At 49.5% G+C, this 15,134-nt stretch overlaps 5 protein-coding genes across 5 annotated transcripts; 3 read left to right on the forward strand and 2 right to left on the reverse strand.

Moving 5' to 3' along the window:
• Positions 1 to 672: 672 nt before the first annotated feature.
• On the forward strand, positions 673 to 1,282 carry AtWU_07490 (uncharacterized protein; the record flags this gene model as incomplete). The annotated part of the gene is made up of 2 exons (XM_035502599.1): positions 673 to 727; positions 783 to 1,282. The coding sequence occupies 2 exons, from the start codon at positions 673 to 675 to the stop codon at positions 1,280 to 1,282; spliced, it is 555 nt and encodes a 184-aa protein (XP_035358492.1).
• Positions 1,283 to 1,329: 47 nt separating this feature from the next.
• AtWU_07491 (protein SERAC1) lies at positions 1,330 to 2,676 on the reverse strand (the record flags this gene model as incomplete). Its single annotated transcript, XM_035502600.1, has 5 exons — positions 1,330 to 1,607; positions 1,671 to 1,833; positions 1,889 to 2,170; positions 2,263 to 2,563; positions 2,624 to 2,676. 5 exons carry the CDS (start codon positions 2,674 to 2,676, stop codon positions 1,330 to 1,332), a joined length of 1,077 nt encoding a protein of 358 aa, XP_035358493.1.
• A 550-nt stretch (positions 2,677 to 3,226) lies between these two features.
• On the forward strand, positions 3,227 to 3,647 carry AtWU_07492 (uncharacterized protein; the record flags this gene model as incomplete). Its single annotated transcript, XM_035502601.1, has 3 exons — positions 3,227 to 3,401; positions 3,497 to 3,506; positions 3,563 to 3,647. The coding sequence occupies 3 exons, from the start codon at positions 3,227 to 3,229 to the stop codon at positions 3,645 to 3,647; spliced, it is 270 nt and encodes an 89-aa protein (XP_035358494.1).
• A 4,035-nt stretch (positions 3,648 to 7,682) lies between these two features.
• On the forward strand, positions 7,683 to 9,464 carry sxa2 (putative pheromone processing carboxypeptidase (Sxa2); the record flags this gene model as incomplete). Its single annotated transcript, XM_035502602.1, has 4 exons — positions 7,683 to 7,881; positions 7,935 to 8,217; positions 8,289 to 8,515; positions 8,578 to 9,464. 4 exons carry the CDS (start codon positions 7,683 to 7,685, stop codon positions 9,462 to 9,464), a joined length of 1,596 nt encoding a protein of 531 aa, XP_035358495.1.
• Positions 9,465 to 10,471: 1,007 nt separating this feature from the next.
• On the reverse strand, positions 10,472 to 12,281 carry AtWU_07494 (WD40 repeat domain-containing protein; the record flags this gene model as incomplete). The annotated part of the gene is made up of 4 exons (XM_035502603.1): positions 10,472 to 10,759; positions 10,820 to 11,929; positions 12,019 to 12,184; positions 12,244 to 12,281. 4 exons carry the CDS (start codon positions 12,279 to 12,281, stop codon positions 10,472 to 10,474), a joined length of 1,602 nt encoding a protein of 533 aa, XP_035358496.1.
• Between the last annotated feature and the right edge of the window lie 2,853 nt (positions 12,282 to 15,134).

The raw sequence follows: 15,134 nt of genomic DNA on the forward strand, positions 1-15,134 counted from the left end.
GTCGGGATTTCATCGGTCAATTGGATTGTACTTTGCAGTTGATCTTTCTAGCCTGAGATATGGTGATGGTGGGTTGCCATGCGACACATCACCTACAGTAGGGTTAATTTTAGACCCTAATTTCTTTCTTCTTCGGGATTACCGAAAGAGGAAATAGACTCCCAGTGCAGGAGAGCTTTTGTATGCATGATGTATATAAAGTCAGTAATAACAGTGTCACCATGTAGTTTACAGACATGTACCATGTCTATGCAATGTGAAGTCCTTCTTAGGCATCTGCACTCTAACATGTCACACGGGTCAGACTGTTATTGGTGTTTACGCCACCCTCCAACTGCACGTCAGAGACTACTGGAGAGGCATTTCAGGCCGAAATCCAGCCTTAGATGGGGCGCAGATCGCAGATACCGACACGGTGGCTATGGAAAGAGTAAGTATAGTATGTACGTTCTTGGAGGATATGTTGAGCTCCGATAGTAGTTTAGGATAGGGTAGGTAAGGCAATGGAACCATTCTTGGCTATAAAAGCTTACTCTCTCCCCAGCTATGTCCGTGTAATGAAGAAGCAACCCTACCTCAAAGAAAGCAATCGCAACACAACACATCTCACTCATTTCTTCTCTAGATCTGAACCGAGACTCACGGACGCCATTCAACGCTACCTCAGCCAAAATGGGGAAGTACGACGAAGCCAATGAGATCGAATTCAACTGCGTCATCAAAGGCGGCAAGTGCAGATTCCCTATCTAGTTACTCAAGTTCAAATAATAATGGCCCAACAGCCGACGATACCGACAGACACGTTAAGGTGGAGCAAGAGGATGACATGACACTCCGACAGTTGCAGGCCTATATACAGACCACTCAAAAACTCATGGGAGAACTGACTCTTTACTACGGCAACAAAAAGCTCACCAACCTGTTCGTCCCCATTGGAGAGGTTCTGCGACCCGGAGACACTCTGGTCATCCAAAACAACACCAAGGCGATCGTCGCCACTGGCGGCTTTGGTATGGGAGGCGAGGCGACTTCCAACAGCAGAAAGCAGGCCATCGCCCAGGGGGGCCACGCCACCGGCGGCATGTTCTACCCGTCGGGGAGATCCAAGGGAGGCAGTGGAACTGGAGGAGATGCCTGGGGGGATTATGGGGCGGGCGGGGATGGCTTTGGGGGAGGTGCGAACAACGTAGATGGAAAAGCGAGGGCGGGCCTAGCGGTATCGGGCAATTTTCATAAACATGAGGAGAGCCGATCGATGAAGGAGAGGCTCTTTAGGCGTTAGATAGGGCAAGATTTAAGATTTAGTCAAACTCAATTGAGGCTTGGCTTCTATTTAGCCAGTGTAGCCTTTCCTCCCCTTGCATTTCCTCCCCGAGCATTCTTTCCACACGCTGAACCTCCCTCAGCGCCCCCTGCAATGGCGTGGTGGTATCCTTTGGCACTTCCACCGAATCCGTGGCCCCCGAGAGACTCTTCCAGGCTGACCGAAGCCTCCGTAATCTTGCCACCCGTGCTATCCCCGTAGTCTGCGTAGCCTCCGTCTCCAGATCCCGCATTGGCCTCGTAGGCCGAGGGGTCTGGGCCTGGCAAATCACCAGGAACTATATCTATGGAAGAGTTAATTACACATCAGCGTCCACCGCACGGGCATCTCTGGGGGCAAAACATACTCGGTTTTTCGACTGAGATGATTTCAACCAACGCAGCCCATACCTCTCCGTACCGTACATCGTCGTCTCCGCGGAATTTGCAAATCGTACGGTGGTCGGATCCTTGTAGCATCGTTGCAACCTCACTTAGCTGATTCATTTGCGCAGAATATGGCTGAACCACCTGAATGGCGAGTCAGCTACCAGTGGTTTCATCTGACCGGGGGAGGGCGTCTCACAAGTAAACCGTTCAGCCGCCGGTCTTCGTAAAATGTCCTAATCTTCAAGTCTTTGGACGTTTGAACAAAGTCCTCACTGATTTCCTGGCAGGCCGGAGAGTCTTTACGAAGGTCCTCTACGTAACTGGACCTCTTGAGGGGACCCAGAAGCCTGGACCCCCAGCCTGCCACGGATGCTAGACCCGCGCCATGGTGCGGTACGCCTAGGAAGAGGCATCCTCGTACGCTGCTGGAAAGATGCTCATACCGCTTATTGTGAATGGAAGAGGCGATGTTCAATGCCTATGTAGGAGCCGGCATCCAAGTCAGAATATCCATACAGGCCTTTCGTGGATTAATGGGGATTCGGGGGGATTGAAACAAGGAGAGAATACCTTCTTTACAACCAGGCCTCCCAAACTATGAGCGATGAAAACTATACCGATGGATTTGTGCTTCATTTCGTTCAATTTCACGTACAGTCCTTCCAACAAGACCTTTGCCACTTGTCTGATATTCTCGGTCGACTCGGTGGACATCAATTTCGCGGCATACGAAAATGATAGGACTCGTGATTTGATGCCCTTTTCTCGTTGGAGCCTCGGCTCGATCGACGATCGAACCCAGTTCCATCCGTTCGTCTCACACTCCCATGTTTTGAGATAGTCCCCGCCAAGTCCATGTACAGCAACGATGCTTCGACTCTATTAGCCTGATCGGGATGGAGTGGAAATCGAGTGTTTCTCGCAAACCTACACAGTCTCTGCCTCCTTATCTCCACTCATATCATAAAGTCCAGGTGACGACATCTTGCAAATCCCGTCGATTCTCCGGCTAGCTTGTGAGTATGGGCTTGATCAGCGACGCGGCTGAGTTTAAAACGAGAGACATTTTCAAGAGAGAAATTCATCAACCCCGCGAGGTACATAGCATCGGGCAGCCTTGCGTTGAGGTCGACATTTCCGTCGTTGAAAAAAGATACACTTGATCGGAGTCCCCGAGCCAATGATCCCCCGCAGAATACCTTGTCCAACCGGAATATCGCCATGAACAAGGCGCAATATGACCCCCTCCTCCTGAAGCAGACGCTGCGTAAGATTGCATATGAGAAGCATATTTGCTTTTTTTTTCTCTTTTTTCTCTTCTTTTTCTGCACCTACGCTAGGTACGAGGTGCAGATAACGTAGATTAGATGTTGATCAAGCGAGGTATTTTTTTTCCCTCCTACCAAACATGCCTACGATAGCTGGAACCGATAATGGCCCCGAAGCAACATAAATACTCCTTCTTTCCCTGCCTTTACAGAGGCTCTTAAATTCAGACCAACTATCTACTGCTACGCGAACAATCTTAGCTACCATGGCCGCTCCCAACCGCAGACCCATCTACGACACTTCTGGCACCGGTGGTAATGCTGATGCACATTATGGACGCTGGAGAGGAAGCGACGGCCAAACTGTCACTGGCGGTAACGGCACCGGTGGTAACATTCAGATGCCGGCATGCTGTGCGGATGCCAACATCAAGATGACAGGTATAGGGGGCAATGCCAGAGCGAATGCCGGGGGCGCCGCAAGAGGCGGCGATGCAAGGGGTGGCAATCTCACGATTACTTGATTTGTTTTGAAGATGACCGCAGGTAATAGGATATTGTCTGTCTGTCCCTTGGGAGACGCTTATATTAATGACATATAGGGCTATCTCATTTCCACTATTTGAGCCGAACTTCTTGCTTTGTCGCGGCACAAGAGTACACAGGATCATGGGTTTGATTCTATAATCATGTAGGGACAGTGCGCGAGGGAAAAAGTATCGAGATGCTGCGACAATCTCCTTTATTCGAGTAGCATGAAATAAGAAAACCGAAACATTACCTTTGCGCCACTCTGCCTACACAGTACCTGCCTTATTATCTCTACTCTACCGTAAAGTCCAGCTGACGACATTATGAAAATCTGGTCGGTTATTATACCTGTGCCTAAAGATAGGCTTGGTCAGAGATATGACTAAGGCTAAGATGAGACAAATTCACAGCTTCATGCGGGTGTCATCAAGCCCCGCTATATTCTTCGCAATATGTCACATCTCATGCGTCGGGCAGCCTTGCGTTCGGGGACGACTTCCCCCCATTGAAAAGAGATACACGCGGGCAGTTTTCCTAAGTTGATGATATCCCATGAATACCTTGACTCTATGGTAATCTATCTCTGAGCCATGAAGCACCCTGCGGGGCCATGATTGGGATGTAAGACAAAAAGAAAGAAAGGATTTCTCTACCAAAGAAACGTGTTCATGGTTGGATGTAATTGCGCTCTCAATGATATGCGTCAGATGCAACACGCCGCCGCCAGTGCGAGGCAGCCAGCTAGTGCACGCTAGGTAGCTCCGTCACACGCAGTGCAGGATACCCCACTTGATACAGTTGAGTTGGCACGACCTTTAGCCTCTGAATCAAATCCCTAGGAGTGACGGGTGTCTAAATGGGGTATTCCGCGTCCGCCTCTTTAAACCGAATACAATGCAAAAAGCTATTCTTACATGCTATTTGCTATTCATGACACCTTGTGTGGAGAATATCCACGCTTATTTGCGCCAGTACGTATGCATGATCAACAAGTCACTCCTGCATGGCGCTAGATAGGCTAGATACCCACGGGTATTGCCCTCGGGGAATACCCTCAGGGTACAGAGTAGTATTAACAGTGAGTAAGTCTGTACTACGGCCAGAAAGTTTCCTGAGAGGTTGTCTCCATGTCGCCTTTGGGCTTCCCGGAATTCAAGAGCTATCAATTCCAACTGTTGGCGTAGACGCGTTTAATTCACCCATGTAAAATAGTTAGTTATACCCTTGTTTTCATTTACTTTGTAGAGTCTCATTACTTTGTCCATGATGGCGGGCACGTCAGCTGTTAAGTCGGTTTACAGTAAACGCTTCCGCTGGTTCTAGGGTCTATAAGACTGCGATGACTGAAAACATACAATGAATGTTGATGGCGCTAGTGCTTGCTCCAGGGTAAGCTAAAGCGCCAGTCTTCAACCCTCAATCACCGCAAAGACACCTTCTATAAGCCATTTGATCGATGAAAATAGAGATGGCACGCTTAATTACTAAACTGATATTGCTCAAGAGTGTACAAGATAAGAGGTGACGCCTTTGACAAAAGACTTTCGTCGCTGGTACTTTGGGCTTAGTTGTATTACTGGAGCCGCTGAAGCCCTGAAGTCGGGATTGACTGTCGGCCTACAGATGTTAGTTTTGAGATTTTAGGGTGGTGGCATGAAGGCGCTAGTGTTTCGGGCATTCCAAGACGTCAGCGGACAAAATCGCCCCAGCTAGAGCGGCTGATTGTTTTGTTCTTCGCTCGAGTCTAAAGTTCTAACCTAGAATTTCCAGGAAGTCCGAGTAATATTCCGAGCCAATCAGCAGGGTTAGAATGAAGAACACTCGCCTAAACTGCTCTAGCATTGAGTGGTTTACTTATAGAGCTTCGTGGTTCATTGCTTTGCTTTCTCTCTACTGGATCAGTGTACAGAGTGTAGATAGCTACTACCCTCTGCCGCAAATGTGAGTAGGGGTTGACCCACAGGTCTGTGCAATATTGCTTGGGACGAATAAAGGGGCTCTGCCTCCATCAACCCTAATTCCATTGGAGGCTCCTACAAGTTAGATTGTGTTTGATATGTGCGATATGGATACAAAAGAAAGGACCAAATACCCCTGGCTACATCCACTGATCTATCTCGAGAGGCTCTGTGTCGTCCTCGCTGTTTGTAATATCGGCTTCAATTTAGCCGGCGTTAACGGCAGCCTTAAGGGCCTCGCTGTATCCATCAGTGAAAAGCCATACCTTCATTATGCGCGGCTGGGGGGTTTTGTCGTTCCTAGAACTTCCGTGAAGGACTTCAAACAACCTTGGTACCACTGGGACTGTTCCGAACAATCTAAGATTTGGAATCCATCAATGCAGCAGGCCAAGGTCGGTGGTCCCAAGGGAATAAAGTCCGTCAAGAAAACGATTGCGTCGGGCAGCGAGTTAGGATCCGTAGTAAGGCGACGAATTCGAGCGGGCGAGAAATCCGGCAAATCTTCAGAATCATAGACAGACCATAGATTATCTGGAATGAAAGCTAACATTTGAGGTGTCAACGAGTATACCATCTTCAATAGCTCTTCTGGACCGGAGAATGTGTTGTACTGTCTCGAGTCATATTCACAGAAAAATGAAATGATAGGGACGTGAAGCCTTCGGAATGTTTCGACAATGCGCGCTGTTATCAGTATGCTTGGAGTATATTAAGAAGAGACTTATAGTTGTCAATTTATGATCTAGCTAGTTTACTGAATCATCACCTTATCCTCCCTACATCTGTACACGTACTTGCCTCTAATTTGTATTTTTGCTGTGCGCACAATTGCCTCAAACCTCTGAAGTAAAATTATCAATGATTGTAATGAGTTATCACTATCATCCCCACACATTAGAATAGATCTTCGATCATCTTCTTCTACGTCCCTTTTAGCTCTTTCATTAGAACAGTGATCTATCCTGATATGAATAGTAAAGTATCCGGTTACGGAATTCATTAAACAGCCTTCTTTTCTCACTCTCTTCCTTAAGCTCCTACCTGATATATTTATTAAGGCTTTTACCTGTCAGGCCTAGTACTACTATATGACAATAGACTAATCATCATAACTACCTATTCTAATATCCTCGAAGCAACCCACATAAGAGTATCATTTTTGAACACAGATTTTACACTACCAGCCTCTCTCAATCAACCCTTTTTACCCTTTCAATTACCGCAAATTTCACAATCTCGCAACAAGTACAGCCATAGTGGAAAGATTTACCGCAAGAGCTATGGATACCAGCTTATCTTAATACCCGCGTTCTGGCATCTCGCACGGACCATTCCCGTCTAATGTCTAACTACTCCCTAGCTCTCTGCAGTCTGCAACTCCAGCCGGAGTATTTGCACACAGCTTGAGCTTAATGGACAGGCAATCAGTGCTCATAAAAAGCAATCCCGTCCTAATGACAACGGCGCCTCGGTTTATCGGCTAGCTGCGCGCGCTACCATTCTGCAGGACTGCAGTTCTGCCCTCGGGCCCATTGCCGTTCGGACGCCCGACGGCCTCCCGCGAGACCTTGAGACATGGCGGGACCATCCACCGTATCACAGCCATCCAGCAAGACCGAGTGGAGGTGTTCAGGGCTCTGTTCATCACAATATCGGCTGATTAATGCCTCTTATCACTAGCGAATGCCGAAGCTTAGCCTGGTACCCCATCGAGATATCGTCACCGACAATCGTTATCATCACACTACAGGCCCGCAGTTTCCGCCTGTATTCCCGCATTAGGAAATGAGCATCGCATTCATCTTCCCACGAGGCCTCTTCCGAGGACAGCCGCTCCAACTTCCTTGCGATCACGCTTGTTTCTCCTCTCGCATAGCTGTCGCGAGCTTCTTATTGGTACCTTCGTGATCCCTCGTTGCATCCTATTCGTGCAACGCCCCGCAAGAGATGTTTCTGCAAGGTCCCATCACCTTGTTGCGTTGCCTATGCCCCGCCCTCCAGTTTCCGACAAGCTACTTTGTACCAGTGGTTGCGAATCCTGAATCTGTGAGCGTGCTCCGACAATCAGATGGTTTCCTACGTAGGCATTGTCGTCTTAGCGTCGCTGCACTACATCATCGTTAGGCAGCATGGAACTGGCACCCGCATATAAATGCCCCGGCACCCCCATCGACAGGCTCGGTGTTCGTGCACGCCTGTCCCCTGGCCCGTCCCCCAAAGACCTTTCAGTATGCTGTTTCGCAGTCTGCTGTCGACGGCTGTTCTAGCCGTTTCGTTGTGCACGGATAATGCTTTCGCTGCTAAGCATGGTCGATTTGGCCAAAAAGCTCGCGACGCCATGAACATCGGGAAGCGTTCCGCTAACGCTGTGAAACACTCTTTGAAGATTCCCGTCGAGGACTATCAGTTCCTGAATAACAAGACTAAGCGTATGTATCTCAGTTTGACAATGGACGACAGCTGGCTTACTTTTGTCGTTTAGCTTACCGCGTGGAAAGCCTGCCTGATGTTCACTTCGATCTGGGCGAGATGTACTCCGGCTTGGTCCCTATTGAGAAGGGCAACCTGTCACGGTCCCTTTTCTTCGTCTTTCAGCCCACTATTGGCGAGCCTGTGGATGAGATCACCATCTGGCTGAATGGTGGCCCTGGTTGCAGTTCCCTTGAAGCCTTCCTTCAGGAGAATGGTAGATTCGTGTGGCAGCCCGGAACCTACCAGCCTGTAGAGAACCCATACTCGTGGGTGAACCTCACTAACGTTCTGTGGTAAGTTTGTGATATCATTGTATTGCTGGTTGAGTTTGTATGAGGAGCGTCGACCTAATTTGTTTTTATAGGGTTGACCAACCCGTGGGAACGGGATTCTCTCTGGGTGTCCCAACCGCCACGTCCGAGGAGGAGATTGCTGAAGACTTTGTGAAGTTTTTCAAGAACTGGCAACAGATCTTTGGGATCAAGAACTTCAAAATATATGTTACTGGAGAAAGTTATGCGGGCCGCTATGTTCCTTACATCTCCGCGGCCTTCCTGGATCAGAACGATACAGAACACTTCAACCTGAAAGGTGAGTTATCATCTACCTGCCTAAACTTCCAATTCGAGCCCTCGACTGACCATACTACCCAGGTGCACTGGCCTATGATCCCTGCATTGGTCAATTCGACTACGTGCAGGAGGAAGCACCAGTTGTCCCCTTTGTCCAGAAGAACAACGCTCTCTTCAACTTCAACGCAAGCTTCCTAGCAGAGCTAGAAACCCTCCACGAGCAATGCGGATACAAAGATTTCATCGACCAGTATCTAGTCTTCCCCGCATCCGGAGTCCAACCGCCGAAGGCTATGAACTGGAGCGATCCGACCTGCGATGTATACGACATCGTCAACGACGCCGTCCTGGACCCCAACCCCTGCTTCAACCCCTACGGAATCAACGAAATGTGCCCCCTCCTCTGGGACGTTCTCGGCTTCCCCACCGAACTCGACTACCTCCCCGCAGGCGCCACCATCTACTTCGACCGCGCAGACGTCAAGCGTGCCATGCACGCCCCTAACATCACCTGGTCCGAGTGCTCCATGGAGAGCGTCTTCGTCGGAGGTGATGGCGGGCCCGAGCAGGAGGGTGATTTCTCAGCCAACCCTATCGAACACGTCTTGCCGCAGGTCATCGAAGGCACTAACCGGGTTTTGATCGGTAACGGTGACTATGACATGGTGATTCTCACCAATGGAACTCTTCTCTCGATCCAGAACATGACGTGGAATGGAAAGCTTGGGTTTGATACTGCCCCGAGTACCCCTATCAACATCGACATCCCGGACCTCATGTACAATGAAGTATTTGTTGAGAACGGCTATGACCCGCAAGGTGGTCAGGGCGTTATGGGCATCCAGCACTATGAGCGTGGTCTTATGTGGGCTGAGACCTTCCAGAGTGGTCACATGCAGCCTCAGTTTCAGCCGAGAGTGTCCTACCGTCACCTTGAGTGGCTGCTTGGACGGCGGGATACCCTGTAAGGCCGGGTAGGATATGAAGGGGGGATGATGTTGTGATGATAGTAGAGACTTTAAGTTATGATCTGTAGATACGTTGCGCGAATGTACATGAGCAGCTTTAACTGGCATTTACATAAGCAAAAATAGCAGTAGAGTACCGACCTACTTATGCTTTCAACTAGAAGATTGGAAAAGGATAGGGTCTGAAAACACTATGTACCCAAACGATGCGGAATCTACACACTTCTTTCTATTCATGATATTACTTGACAACTGCCTCGAGGTAATCCTGAAGCTGCAGTCCAGTCATACATCGTACTCAATGTGCCTTGCCCTAGAAACGAGACTTGACACAGATGATCTGAAGATGATTCATTGTCAGAAGGAGTGAGTGGTACGTGTCACACAGCATCTCCCACTAATGCCGTAGCACAGGAAGGGGACATGAGTAGTATATCAGATGCACCTTTATGCCAATAATGTTTGTATGTGTGTATGTAAATAAGCAATTGGCACTAAAGCTAGCTAGAAGAGAAGCTATTTACAGTCAAGATAGTAGTAAGTATGATGGCCAAACAAACAGAAAAGCCGCAGAGTCTCTCTAAGTAGTCTAGACCGTGCGCCTTTGTTGCGAAGAGAAATACCCCGTTCCACGAAATGCTTCCTGCAAGGAGAGGAACGGACGCCTTGATGGAACCGGCTCTCTTGAGTCGAATGAAAGATGAAGGGGGAAAAAGGTCAAATACAGCAAGGGATGTGGGTGCCCTGCTCAATAGATGGGGTATGCAAAAATAGAATAATCGACAGGGATGATGCGATGCGTGAAGAAATTGCTCGTCTCCATCTCTGTCTGGGTGGTGGTGGGATAAGGTCGCACTGCGTTGTGCTTTTTGCTTCGCAAGCGCTGCATGTCTGGAATCTGATCCCGACATGACTCTGTGGTGTGTGTGTGTGTGTGTGTGTGTGTGTAACAGGTTCCCTCTCTTAAGACCTCTCCTTCTCCTACTTCAGACATCGTCATGTTATTTCTAGACAACCAACGTGTGTGTATCAGATTCAGCTTCAGTCATAATCTCATTCATCATTTCATCAATCAATTCTTCCTGGTCGGGGGCCGTCATAAGCAGCAGTGTGTTTGTGTTTGTTTGTGTACAGGAAAAAAGGGTTCTGCGGCTGGAGACATCGACCTTGACCTCGATCTCGGAATGTCGGGCCTTGTTTGTTTCTCCTGGGATTGCATTTACATGGATGTGTGTATGTGTCTTGCGGATGGGAGGAGGGAGCTTCATGATCTGAGTCTTCGTATTGGTATTAGTCTTTGAAAAGGTTAGGATATATGCAATCATTTACCTCTGAAACTACGTGAAAATCCGTACACTTGAATCGGCGCTCCCTGTTGCAATGACGCATTGAAACCCAGGCTTGACAGAGTCCGTCTTGGAACTTTTAGTCGATTCAGAAGTCTCCACTGGAACATCGCTCACAGGTACTGGGCCCCAACGAATGCAACTAACAAAATGCCCGTGGGCGTTGATCGTCTTCACCAATCTTCCCCCTTGAGACAGATCCCAGCAACGTATTGTTTTGTCGTCCGCAACACTGATTAAGTACTTTCCGCCAGGATGGAACAATAGGCCTCGTACCCAGTTGTCGTGTCCAACTAAAGTCTTGATCAGGCGGCCCCGGGATTCCCAGAGCTTGATCGTCTTGTCACGGGCTCCCGTCGCAATAAATTCGGAGGAGCTACTTGCAGGTGGTGCTGTCTTTAGTCCCGCAATAGCAGCCAAGTGCTTATAGCTTGAGGGAGGCGCAAAGACGCAGCACTCGATGAAATTCTCGTGACCTATTAATGACGCAACCGATTTGGCTGATGCGACTTCCCAAACCATCGCGGCTTGATCACGGCCTCCCGTCACCAACCACTTTCCATCGAAGGAAGGAGACACGTCGTTGATCCAGGAGCCCTGCGAGTCGATCACCTTAACACAGTATCCGGTCGACACATCCCATATCCGTATCGTTGCATCCCGACTGGCCGAGATAAGGATGTTATCTGTCTGTCGCAAAAAGCGCACAGCCGAAACTGAATGGTCGTGTCCAGAAAGTGTCCGAACATTGGCATAATCCTTATTCGGATCCCACAGTTTGATCTGGAGATCACTCGAACACGATGCTAGTATTGTATGTCCCTTCTGACCGCCAAAATCGAGATCGGAGACCGGCCTCATGTGGCCCTTGAGTGTCCGCTCTAGTTCGCCGAGTTCCCAATCCCATATTTTGATTGTGCAGTCCTCGGATCCGGAGGCGAGAGAGGTGAAGACAGGATGGAATGCGACGCAAGTGACAGCATCTCGGTGCGATTCGAATGTATGTCGGGAAGAAGTGGGAAGCCAGTTTATCGGATCTTTCCCGGTGGAGCGGGCTGTAGGTGATATAGTGTCAAGCTCGGTTTGGAGGCCAGCGAGTTTAGATTCTAAGTCCAAGATCTACACAGTGATTAGTTACCGAGCTCCTCCAGCGACGATGAAAGAAGAACAACTCCAAGCGACCAACCCTGTCAAACACATGCACCTACCTTTTTCTGCAGCCGAGCAATTCCGGTCCATTTCTTCTCTAATAGCCCCTCGTATTTCCGGCACAGCGCATCGTCGAAACTACTGTCCACTTGGAGTTCCTCCCGCAGCACTTCACAACTCCGCGAGGCATTTATTGATGAAAGGTATGCGATAATCGACTTATGCCTGGGTTGCGTATAAGCGCGCAAGCAAGGTACGGCAGGCCATGGCATAAATATACTCACAGTTCCTCAGCTTGGCTGGAGGTCAAGATCTTGGTCATGGTGGTGGTGTATGAACTGTGAGAACCGACACGAGCGACTCTGGTGCCGGACGAGGACCTGAAAGATTGCCAGAGAGACAGAGAAATTCAAAATAAGTGATATCTACCCCCCACATTGGCATGTGGCGCAGTACATAGCCAGGAGGTGATCAGAGTTATGATGCGGAGTATTGTTTTGGCATATTGGCCTTAAAGGGAGCGCGCACCAAAGGCTCAGGCGCGCACTGCGCAGCCCCTCGATGCTCGGTCGCCGATCACGTGTCGCTGGCCGCCGGGGCTATCCATTCTCCGGTTCCGAAGGCCATTCATTACCTCCTCTATCTGTGGCGGTGTCAAAGAGTATCTATCTCCCCAACTACAACACCAGTCGGCTAGAGGGAGCGTTTACCCAGAAGTTGGAGCTGGCCAAAACGACTGCGGACATGCCATCCTTTGTGACAAAATGAGATAATGTACTCTCATGCTCCAAGACCCGGCTAGTGTTCGACTGACGTCAACTAATTCTCCTTTAAGTCCAGAAGCTCATGGCTCTGCGGAGAACGCGCAGCTGCTCGGGGTCATTGTTCTAATCAGTACCTGATTGCTCCAAGTCCGCTAAACTCGTGACAGAACACTAGTCTTCAAAGAAATGGCTCACGGGAGTCCCAACGTTTTGCGTCCGAGTGAAGAAGCGGAGGGGATAAGTCCACGAACAACCATTCGAAGAGCACGTCCTCGCTCGTCTCCTTCCGGATTGCGTTGGAAGTGGCGCCGAGAGATTTCGATATGAAGCTGGATAATATGTCCCGATAGAGAAAAACTGTCCCGACACCGTCTCCGCATTTTGATAGTCTTTCCATAAGCTACTGATACATGAGATTTCTACGAACTGGATCTTCATTAGCGACTCAACTCGTCTGCAGTCCGCTTAGTTTGGAAACTTTCCCGTCTAGTTTTGTCGAACGCAGTGCTCAAGCCATCGTCTGTCGCCGCCGCGTGTGTTGGAGATACATTCATAAGCCGGAGATGGAGGGAAATGAGGGGTTCGATCTCGGCGGCTATCTGTTTAGTGGATATCCTGGTGCAGTCGATATGATTTCATGGTCCAGCCCAGCCATGAAGTGAGGCAACCAGGACTGAAGCATAAGCATGAACTTGGCCTACGGCCTCTCTCTAGTCCTCCAGCTTATGGCGCGAGCGTACCACCGGCGTACCTTCCCGCGGAAAACAAGATGGCCCGAAAACTGACCATGACCAAAAGGGCAATAGTGAGCGGACTTTGACGGCAGAGAAATCGCTTGTAAGTGGACAGCCGTAGGTTGTATTTTACGACATGCTGGTCTTGGCCCCCATTTAGCAGGTCACCCTTTTGTTGAGAGGGAACTGCCTGTGGTTGGCCCGGTAGGTAAATTAGGGAGCCATTTGCATGACTACAAGTACGTACTTAGTAGTATTACAACCACTCTGCCTCTGAGCCAAAGCCATTGGTGGCCCGTGGCCCCATTAGGGATGCCCGTCTGTAGGAAATTAGGACTTGCTTGCTGGGTGATGATTGGACGACCAGGGAAACGGGTACTATCTGAGAAACGGTTGCGGAAGTGGTGACGGACCAGTGTAACGATGATCCCTGCTGGGATTGGACTGGCGACCTCAGGCTCAGGCCTCTGCCGTGCCATTCCCGTCTGGGAAAGGCCGGTCGTCTTGGGACTCTAACCCTACTTCATCATGGTGTCTCGTGTCGGCGACTCCTAGTACGTTCCTACATGCATGCTGGACGGGTAAGTTTTCAGGTGCGGCTGCGCTCGTGGCTTACGGTTACCATCTTCAGGGTGCAGATCGGATGTAAGATACTCGTGTCTGTTGAACATGAACTTCAGGCCTCTATCCTTATGGTACGATGAAGTCCACCAGTCCCTAGTAGTTTCGAATTAGGGAGACCAGGAAGGCGGATTCTCACATACCAAATCAGGTTTCAACTGCGCCAACGGAGTGCCTTCAGGTTAGTGGCCATGGCATCCTAAATTGTAAGATCTCTTTGCCCGGTACCGATGTTGTCAGGTAACTTTGACTAGTCCCAGTTGGTATTAGCGCCATACAGAACTATGGCGATGACGTAGAAGAATATCGGGCAAATCTGGCACGTGGACCGAGTCGTTTGTGCTCATGTGAGGATATTCTAGTGCCGGAAAGACTTGTTCTATTGTGTACACACAGTCCTGAGCCGTTCGAAGGACATGTTTACTGATGACGCCGAGTTAAGCTTCTTCGGATGGCATCATTACCCCAAATGCTGACCATGCGCCTCGGCCGGCACCATGGAGAGCCTCCCTTGCGTTGGGATGAACCAACGCACGTTGCGGAGATGAATGCCAGCCGAGCTGTCTTATTGCTCGGAAGATCTGGCACCTCCCGAGGAATCCTCGATTCTAGCATCCAGTCAACGTTGCTGGCAACCGCCGAGAAGTGGGTTAAGGTAAAAGTGGCTTTCCTAGTGCACCCTTTCCCGGTGGTGAAGAGAAAAAAATGTGCTGTGCAGCATTTATTGCATACCAAGAAGTCAGAGCTATGGGTTTGCCGCTTCAAAACATCCTTTTTCCCGCTCTTCTTTGTGGCAACCGAGTACTCCTATCTCTATGAGTTCTTCGAAAGATAAGCCCTACATATTCCCTATCATATCATCTCTTTTGGTAAGACGTTGCTCCAATCGTCAAGTCGATTGTCGCCGGGGTATCGCTGCAGTCTGCATCTGCCAAGGGCCATGGCGTCCGCCGTCAATGCCAAGACGCCCTACCAAGGTATAGACAGTCCAATCAGCATTGTTGAGATTGGACTTCGGTTTCGGCCGGTGTGGTTCCATCGCCCCGCGCTAGCCTG

The sequence above is a fragment of the Aspergillus tubingensis genome (genome assembly GCF_013340325.1).
Source record: "Aspergillus tubingensis WU-2223L DNA, scaffold_8, whole genome shotgun sequence".
In the NCBI taxonomy this organism is placed as follows: domain Eukaryota; kingdom Fungi; phylum Ascomycota; class Eurotiomycetes; order Eurotiales; family Aspergillaceae; genus Aspergillus; species Aspergillus tubingensis.